At 49.2% G+C, this 10156-nt stretch overlaps 1 protein-coding gene across 3 annotated transcripts in view; it reads right to left on the bottom strand.

Moving 5' to 3' along the window:
• Positions 1 to 5356: 5356 nt before the first annotated feature.
• The window catches only part of LOC125340965 (CREB binding protein), a 128988-nt gene continuing 124188 nt past the window's right edge, over positions 5357 to 10156 (bottom strand). For all 3 annotated transcript variants that reach the window (XM_048332919.1, XM_048332920.1, XM_048332921.1), the window contains one exon: positions 5357 to 9498. In XM_048332919.1, the coding sequence (XP_048188876.1) occupies positions 7348 to 9498 (2151 nt within the window). In that variant the 3' untranslated portion in view covers positions 5357 to 7347. The remainder of the gene's footprint in view (positions 9499 to 10156) is intronic.

Below are 10156 nucleotides of genomic sequence, written 5' to 3'. Positions count from 1 at the left end.
CTGGAGGGGCGGGGCGGGCCTTCCAGAGGCTCGGCGCGGTGACGTCACGGCACGCGACGGGCTGCCTGAGGCGCTGCCTGCAAGAGCTCCTAGGTGGAGCCGACTCTGCGGGTGTAGTACCCTCGGGCTTGAGGGTTGGACCTCTGTGACCTTGAGCCTTGTTGTCAAGGACGAGAGTGGCTTGGGGCTTGGTGCCCCTTGAGAACGGCTCGTCGGCGCGAGCATCTCAGAATTAGGGGCTAAGTCGGAATGTGGGCGCCGCCGGCCTAGGCCGCTGCAAGTCCCCCTGAGATTCCAGACTTGTGTACCCCAAAACATGAACGCACTAAAACCACCAGCAACACTGAGCTTACTCGTTTATTCCGACTCGCTCCCTTTTAGTTGGGAATTCCGACTACACACTTAATAATTGGTCAAACCCTGATTCCAGTTCATATGCAGATTGTGCAGCTTCGACCCAAATGAGGCACCTTGTGCTTGCAGTTATGGTCAATTTTTTTTAAATTTTTTTGCAAAAACGTTATTTAAAGGCTGGGGCTGGGAATATGACCTAGTGGTAGAGTGCTAGCTTCTCATGCATGAATCCCTAGGTTCCATTCCTTGGCACCATATATACAGAAAAAGCCAGCTAAGTGGCACTGTGGCTCAAGTGGTAGAGTGTGTAGCCTGTTAGGTTTTTAAAGTAGGTAACCGGTAAAGGAGAACGCCACGCGGTATTCAGGCAGGAGAGAAAAGTTTATTACCGAACTGCTGGCCTGTGGCCGAGATGATCCATGGCCGGAGAGAAGGGAGAGAGAGAGAGAGAGACCCCCACCCAGCCCTGCTTTATTTAGGGCAGGGGCAAGGGGTGTGGCCAGGTGGATTAGGGGGTGACTTCAGGGAAAGAGGAGGTAACTGCCTCCAGGTCTGCAGGTTACCCAGGTAACTGGGTGGAGACTTAATGAGGTGGGGGCAGCTACATGGAGCCCTCAGGGAGAGGACCTAACATAGCCTTGAGCAAAAAAAAAAAAAAAAAAAAAAAAAAGCCAGGGACAGTGCCCAGGCCCTGAGTTCAAGCCCCAGGACTGGTTAAAAAAAAAAAAAAAAAAAAAAAGGCTGGGGTTGCTAAGAGCTCAGTAGTAGAGAGCTTACCTATCCTACCAAGCTCTCGGATCCCCAGCCACACTACCCACTCCCCCCCCCCCACACACACATACACACACACTAGGCACTTCAAAGGTGGATCCAGGAGAGTGCCACTTAGGTGGGGCACAGTGTTGGTAAAGAGAGAGTCCTGAAATGCTTCCAGATTAACCAGGAGTGGTGGCTCAGACCTGTAATGCCAGCCATGTGAAAGGCAAGGATGGTATAGCCTCAGCAAAAACAAGAGACCTTACCTGAATATTTTACAGATGGGGAAATATTTCAAGTGAAAGACCTTGGCTGGTATGAGGAGGCCCGAGTTCAAGCCTTAGTTCTCCCAGTACTACAAAACAAACAAACAAACAAAAAATACTTGCACATTAAAGTGTCAAAGATTGCCCCCAAATTACTGACTTAAGCAACTGAGGAAATAGGAAAAGAATGGACAGATTTGGGTGGAAAAGCTGGAACTTGCCCCTGGATGACTCCAGTAGTCTCATAATCCTCCTCTCACACACTACTTTTGTCAGCCCAATATCCTACACAGGCCAGCCCCCACTCTCCTACCCAATACCCTCACTGGGCTCCCAGGAACTCTTACACTTAATTCTTCATTCCTTTTGCCTTTGATGACAGTCCTTTCATCATTGTCCACCCAACTTAAGTCTCTCCCTGCCACCCACTACAGATTGCATATCTACAGGATGTCCCTGCAGCTACCCCCAGGGGAACTGACAGAGGTTGGGCTCACATTTCATTCCTTTTTCACTCCACTTAGGAAACCATCTTTTCTGTAAGAGCTTCCACATTTGTCTATGAGGTACTAGCTCTGGCTTGGAGAGACCTTTTAGAAAAGAGAAGTAGTTATTTGGGAAGGGAATAGATCAAGGCTTCAGATAAAGATGAGGGCAACATAGGTAGCTAGGTTCAGTGGAGCACAAATCTACCAGGTTCCAGGCAAACAAATCTGAATCTGCCCTCCTGTATCCTTTTCTTGCCCAAGAAACTACACCTTGGAACTCTGGGGGCCAGGAATAAGAAAAAAAAGCTTCCCACAAAATTCCAGGGTCCCTGTGTGCTCCAACATCAACTGCAGTTCAGCCCATACTGGTGACACCAGTTTTGATTGTTTAACAATTGTCAAGTTCAAATACTTCTTGCTAGACCTATGAAGTTCCATCTCCCTGCTTTGGGGACATGGGAACTACATTCTAGTCCTCAAAACCAGGCATTTTTCCTAATCTTTGATCCTCACCCTAGGAAGGCGGAAAAAAAAAATCAATCTCAGGAGCCCTCACCTATCATTAGCAGTCCTGAGAATGGGGTTACAAATAAAAAGGAAGGAGTACTAGTGGGCAGGAGAAATAGAAAAAGCACCAAATGACTGTGATGATGGAGCCCATCTCCCCAGCCTCCTTTGCACTCTGAATACAGATTCCTGAGTGTCACTGAACATCACTCTTCCCTCAAGGATCCTTTCCTCTGAATCTCATGGATATAATCCATTTTTTGTTTGTTTAAATCGCTCTATGAGAAGTCTCTGTGGGCAATGAGCCATGGGATGAAAGATGAAATGCCATTTCAGTCTCAAGCCTCTTCTTAGCAGTGTGTGTGTGTGTGGGGGGGGGTAGACAATGGGGTTGGGCAACACTAGGGTGTCAACACTCTTTGTCCCACATATCAAAGCTAGCCTGGGGCTGGGAATGTGGCTTAGTGGTAGAGTTGCTTGCGTTGCATGCATGAAGCCCTGGGTTCAATTCCTCAGTAGCACATACACAGAGAAAGGCAGAAGTGGTGCTGTGGCTCAAGTGGTAGAGTGCTAGTCTTGAACAAAAAGAAGCTCAGGGACAGTGCCCAGGCTCTGAGTTCAAGCCCCAGGACAAGCAAAAAGAAAACCAAAAAGTTAGCCAGTGCACACCAAACAGGCAGGCCTGTTACCACTTACAGGTGATATTCCCAAGTGTGCGTGGTGAACTTGGGGATGAGGATGGGCTACAGAACTTCCCTGTACTCTGCTCTGTCCTTGATGGTCTCTGAAACTGACCAAATCACTGGCAGATCTGCTTTCCTACCCCATAGCTAGGGTAGGATGAATCTATGTAAGCAGTTATGTGTCACATACTATAATGCTTTTCCAATCTCCTCCTTATCCCCCAGGTAGAAAACTGGGGAATTCACTCACGGTTAAGGCCGAGGTCCTTGCTCTAGGTCCACTGCTTCTCAGTCCTCTAAACCTGAGGCCACAGGCCTTTTCTTTTGTTGTTGGTTGTGGGTCTTGAACTCAGGACCTGTGTGTTGTCTCTGGGCTTTTTTGCTCAAGGCTAATACTCTGCCACTTTAAGCCAGAGCACCCACACCTAGTTTTCGGGTGGTTAACTGGAGATGAGAGTCTGTCTGGGTTGGCTTTGAACTGTGATCCTCAGATATCAGCCTCCTGAGTAGCTAGGATTACTTGAACTCAGGTTTAGCTTGGTCCCTAGCCTCTTTATGCTCAAGGCTAGCGCTCTACTACCTGAGCCATGGTGCCACTTCCGGCTTTTTCTGTTTATGTGGTACTAAGGAATCAAACCCAGGGCTTTCCGCATGCTAGGCAAACACTCTATCACTAAGCCACATTCCCAGCCCCCCTCTCCCCCCACTGGGCATGAACTTGGAGCCATGAACTCTCACTTAACTTTTCCCAAGTGTGTTGGTGCTCTACCACTTGAGCCACATTACTAGTCCAGTCTACCATTTTGCTGTTTCCTTTTTGTGTATGTGCTGATTCTGGGGCTAGATGCTGTCCTTGAGTTGTTTTTTGCTCAAGGATGGCACTCTACCACTTGAGCCACAGCTCCACTTCCAGCTTTTTGGTGGTTAACTGGAGGTCTCAAGAATTTTCCTGCCTGGCCTTAGCTTCGAAACATGATCCTCAGATCTCAGCCTCTTGAGTAGCTAGGATTTTCCTGGCCTGTTTCTTAGCATATTCCTTTTACAAAATCTGAATTTTTTTAGTGAAGGAAAAAAAAAATAGCCAGTAGATTGCTAACCAAATCCTCTATGAGCGGATGGGAACATGTTAGTAGTTTTCTGGGCAATCAGGATCCCCTGCAAGGCTCCACCAGCCTGTCAGCTCCAGCCCTACACTATCTGGACTGTGTTTTACCCATCCTTTACATACGACTGTGTCCTATGATGTAGTTTTTTGCTAGTGCATGTGAAAATAAGTTTCTTTCTCCCCAAGATGTAGCATTGTGGTCCCTAGACAGATTTTATTCTCACTCCTACAAGTTCACATTTAGTGTGGCTATAGATCCACTTTGTACCCAGCACAGTCTTGTGTTAAGAACTTCCTGGTATCCCAAGGGCTATCAACACACAATCACCATCTTAATGAAAATCTTTTTTTTTTTAAAGCTCATTATGCCATGCAGCACTAAATTTGTTTTTTGACTGGAAAAATCTTTGGTTCCATTTTACAGCAACCAAAATAAATAGAAAACTTCACCTTCAACTGACAGTACAGAAGCAGAACATCCACGGGCATCTATTTCAGTTCTTAGATGTTAAGACTCTCAAAGACAGTATCAAAACACATGCTCAGTAGAGACAAACTCAACTGGGATCTTCGGCCTTTTAGTGACTAGCTGCTGAGCTAATGCTAAGGGTCATTAGCCAATCGGAACCATCTTTGAATCCAAGCAGTTTTACCAGCTTTTATTATAAACACCAGCACATTTCAAGTTCCCTCCTTTTGATCACAAATATAGGACTTTTTCTCTTCTCCTCTCAAGTATACAGCATGAGACACAGCGTCTGGGCTCTCCAGCTCTTACAGAAATTTCCTTAGGACAAGTTTAAGGTTAGTATCCATAGCCCACACCCTTAGCCACATCCATGGACATCCAGATGGACAGTTGCATAGGATGCAGATTCCAACAAGGAAGAGGTTGATACATAGAGTTTTGAATTCCAGGATAACCTGAAAAAGATGTCTCCACTGCCCACGTTAAAAGGCTGTACACTGGTGAGCACCACCTCTGAGCGTGGGCTTGGAACAGCTTCTCCAGGACTCCGGTTCCGCTTCTGGTTTGAACACATGGCTCAGGAACTCCCCCCCCCCCCCCATTCGCAGAGAAGGGGATTCTGAAGAGGACCTCGAATGTGCAAGTTGAGCAGGATGGCAGATTCTGGAGGCAGAGGGCAGGGTGGAGATGGGGGTGGGTCAGGGATGCTAGATGGAGGCCTTATCTTTACCTGGTTTAGTAAATCCACATAATTAAAACCAAGACTCAAAACTGTGCTAATACTATATTGCACCCTTCCAAGTTCTTTGAAAGTTTCCTCAAATTTAAATTCCCAACTCAAGTATGATGTAGTCTGAAGATACTTCTGTGAATTTAAGGGCCAAAAGGGAAGCTAATTTGGGCCATGATTCCTACAGTTAACACCTCAATGTCTACCCCCAATGAAAACCACCCCTTTGGCTGGAAGACAGGGATTACAAAAATGTTCCTGGGGAAGGGGGTGGGGGAGCAGCAGACCAGGGGTTAACTTCAGTCCCTGGCTGATGGTCCTCCTCTAAGCTGAGTTTGCAATATTTCTTGAGTCACCCTACTTGGTAAGGTCACCTGTCAGTTGGCCTGGTGGCAGGACCATATAGCATCTGTTTCTGGTGGCACGTGGCCTATGGTGGCCTCATTGAGGCCCCACAAGATAGGCGGATGGAGGTATCCTCCCTACTGGACAAAGGATTTCAGGGGGGCCAGGAGCCACCTGAAGTTCCATGAGCACCCTTTGCATCAAATCTGGGATTTGTGTATAGAAGGGGGAGGGACTGCCTGAGGAAAGGGCAGGAAGCCCTCCTCAGAGAGACAGCTGGCTGCAACAGGCTGAGGAAGGACAGGGAGATTGGGCTGGAGGCAAAGTACTGCCTCAGAACCCCCGCATGGCATGGACGAAATTCACTGTGAGCATCCAATATGCATGGCTAGGTGCCACGCTGCCACCTCAGGCTCGGAAGGTCACCAGCCTGGGACGTTTCCCAGCTGCCACCCACACTGCCACCATGACCACAGCCCCGGTCTCTCCACTCTGAGCGAACAATCAGAACCATGTCTTACAAAGAACAGACTCCAAAAATATATATAAATAAATAAAAACCTTAAACATTCTTACAGGGATCTTAAAGAACAGAATACATATTAAAAACTTCAGTAATTTATATCAATTTTAAGCGATACTTTATATACAATGGGAAAAAAAACACATGCATAGTCCAAATACAATGTTGAAAACAGCATTTTCATAACAAAAAACCCCGAACACTAAGTGTTAATACCATGTACATGAATTCAAGAAGGACCACCCTTTTTGTCTGTTGCACACAGTTTATTTAACAATATGATATAAGAAATGAGTTGGTACTTTACCATTCTATACAGTGATTGAATCTTCTTCAATTTTCTTATTTATAGTAATTATAGCGCTTGCATGATTTACACTAGAATTGCTTTTCCTCATTTCAAGTTTCACATAGAAGAAAGAAATGAATGCTTCTTCTCTATTAGCATTAGCATGGTCTAAGGAGACTGATCATCCCTATTTTTGTCTAAAACCAGTTTTATCAGAGAAACAAAGCAACAATTTCTACATCTGCAAGACAAGAGTTTGGCTTAAGCCAGCATGTATAGATAGATGTGTGTGGGTGTGTACGTGTGTGCACGCCGGAGTCAATTCCTATCGTCCAGGGTAATACTTGGAGATGCCCACAGAGTTCACTATAGAAAAAAATCTTCCCGCAACGTCAAGACAGTTACTGGGATACATTATAAGATGCATTAATTCAGGAACCAGTTTCCGAATATTATTTTTCTTCTCACTTTCAAACATAAATGTTTAAAGTCTTGAAAATACAAATAAAAAATATGAATATAATGAACTTGTTTTTCCCATTAAAAAAAGGCATGAGTCACCAGCAATGTCGACAAAAAGAATCCAAACGACCCCTCCCCCCCAAACAAAAACAAAACGGGGAAAAAAAGAGAGACACCAGATATTTAAATCAACTGGTTTTTAACAAAAAAATATATTCTTTGTATTGTTTCTTTAAACATCAATCCACCCTTCCATAGCTTGGAAGTCGCAGTTCCATCTAGGGATAAAAAGATTAGCCTAGATGTCTGGATTTTCAGTACAAAAGGTCCAAGAATGTGAAAGGGGAAAAAAAGTGATGCTCTCATAATGCTACAAACCCTCCACAAACTTTTCTAGCGTGTCTCCCGTGGTGTCACCGACCAGAGCCAGTTCACTGGACAGTGCACTCCTACTGGGAGTGTTCAGCTGAGGGAGCATTGCACTCTGTTCGGGGTTCCCCAGGTGTCCCTGATCCATGGAGCTGGCCATGGTGACTGAAAGTCCAGGATGAGGGGAACCAGTCTGGGGAGAGACGTGGTGTGGTGAAGGCTGGGGCTGTATCCGTGGTGACGGGCTGGAATGTGGAGGCTGGGACTGGGGCCGTGGAGACTGGACAGGGGCTGGAGATCGCACCTGGTTACTAAGGGATGTGGCGATCTGCTGGCCAGGGAGATGGGAGGCCTGTGGCTGTCCTGAGAGCATATGCTGCTGGGGGCTCATGGGGTTCGGTTGGCCTGGGGACCCGATTTGCTGCTTCATCTGCTGTTGCTGCAGAATCCGCTGCTGCAGGGCCTGCTGGATGTTGGGGGTGCTGTCCGCCCCTAGCCCAGGTTGCCCCATTTGGCCAAGCTGTCCCATCTGAGCGGCCATCTGGCCCATGGAGCTGCCCTGGATGGGGAGATGCTGCTGCATACGTTGCTGCTGCATGGCTGGGGCGTAGCCTCCAGGTCCTTGTGGCTGTTGAAACTGGCTATGCCCAGCCATGCCCCCAGCCATGCTGGCGCTGTTTTGCTGCTGTTGCTGTTGCTGCTGTTGTTGTTGCTGCTGCTGCTGCTGCTGCTGCTGTTGTAAGAGCTGTCTCCTCAGCATCTCTCGGTACTGTGGATTCATACTTGCCATGTTGGGGTTGTGACCTGGGTTCATGATGTTGAGGGCCTGACCCTGGGGGTTCAGGCCTCCCATTGCCTGCTGTTGTGGAGGCACACCGGGCCGCGGCACACCAGGTTGCATCGCATTCAGGTTCTGCAAGCCAGGCTGCTGGTGCATGCCAGGCTGGGGCTGCATGCTGGGCTGAGACTGGAGGCTGGGCTGGGGCTGCATGCCGGGCTGACTGGCCACATACTTGGCTGTGCGCTGCTTGATGAAAGCTGCCATGAGCTGTGGGTTGGATTTGAGGATGTTCAACACCTGCTGCTGCTGCTGAGGGGAGCTGGGTGACTTCAGGGTCCGTAGCAGGTCCTGCAGGGCACTGGGTGAGATGCTCCTGGGCGGCTGTACATTGGGCATCCGTGGCCCAGCCACAGCTGGTTGGGCCTGCATGGACATCACAGGCCTTGGCATGCCTGGCATTGGTTGCTGCTGGGGAATGGGTGCCTGCTGCCACTGCCCAGGTGGCATGTTGGGCATCACAGGCCCACTGACCTGGTTGGGCCGGGGCACATTCAGAGCCATCTGACCTCCAGGGGTCCCCATACCTGCACGCCCTGGGGGCATGCCATTGTTGATGTTCACTCGGTATAGGTGTTGCTGCTGCTGGGCCTCACGCTCAATCTGCCGGGCCGCTTCTACCGCTGCGGGTGGAGGCTGGGCAGGGGGAGGGGGAGCCGGCACCTGGTTGGTGGGCTTCCCTGTGGACACTGTTGTAGGAGGCTGAGTCCGGGCCACATTGGGGAAGCCGGCTGGTGACATGCTCACTGGCGAGGGCTGGGGCTGGGGAGGGGGCTGTGGCGTCTGGGGCGTGCTAGGCTGCTGTGTGGGGGTCCCAGGCGGTGCTGAGGTAGGAGAAGGCAAACTCTGCTGAGGCACATTGCGGGTGTTCATCGTGGCCATCCGCCGGCGCATGAGTTGGGCCTGCTGCAGGCGGTGCTGAATCTGCTGCTGGCGGAGCTTGTGTTTGATGTTGAGGCAGAAGGGCACAGGGCATTTGTTTTCTTGGCAGTGTTTGGCGTGGTAGCAGCAGAGGGCGATGAGCTGCTTGCACACGGGGCAGCCTCCATTGGTCTTGCGCTTGCAGCCCTTGGTGTGCTGCACCACCCGCTTCATCTTCTGGCAGGACGGCAGCGAGCAGTTGGCGTTGCGGCACTGGCAGGCATGCACCAGGGACTGGATGCAGCGCTGGATGCTCAGGCGCCGGGACTCCTGGGGACTCTTGGACTGTGGCTCCCCCTGGCTGCTACCCTCATCATCTAGGCCCAGGCCCCACTTCACCATTTTGTGGGTGTGGCTCTTTGTGTTGTAGCAGTTGATACAAAGGTCATAGTCCTGCAGACAAGCAAAGGGAATGGTCAGCAGGAGCATGGTCCAGCATGAGTAATTTGAGCTCATGCCTGAGCTTGCTCATGCTTGAACATAGTGTCTGCCAAAGTTTCCAGGCAAGGGATACTGGGCCCCCTCCCTGAGTTCAAGCCCCAGGACTGGGGCAGGGGGGGTGGGTGCGGGGTGTGGGGGGGAGGCCTACATGGCACAAGCTAGTTACAGGAGCCCAAGTATCTAAGAAATGCATGCACATGGAAATTGAGAATGAATTTGGAGCCCTGGAACTGGGACTAAAAACCTTTCTCATAGAGAGAAAAACAATAATCTAGAACTAGCAAATCAGAAAGAGGATGGAGAAAGCTGGAAAAACAATAGCAAAAATAAAACAACCTTTTAAAAGTAGGTGAAGGAAAGGCCAGACAGGAACTCAGGTACAATTTAGCCTGTCCAGAACCACAAGCCCCACACAAATCAACCCAAGCTGACTTCAGCAGAAGCCAGCAAAGTAACCCTTGGGACTCCACTGTAGGTAAATTGAGGGACTCAGGACCCTGCCCACAGGTGTATGACATGCCACTGGGACACAGGACACCCCTGACCCTGAACAGGATCACAAGGGAAGGTGAGCTAGCATGAAATCCCACAGAAGTAGTATTTAGCATCT

This window comes from Perognathus longimembris, chromosome 23, assembly GCF_023159225.1.
Source record: "Perognathus longimembris pacificus isolate PPM17 chromosome 23, ASM2315922v1, whole genome shotgun sequence".
NCBI classification, from domain to species: Eukaryota; Metazoa; Chordata; class Mammalia; order Rodentia; family Heteromyidae; genus Perognathus; species Perognathus longimembris.
The sequence above is the reverse complement of the archived record's forward strand: the minus strand, read 5'-3'. Positions and strand labels throughout refer to the sequence as shown.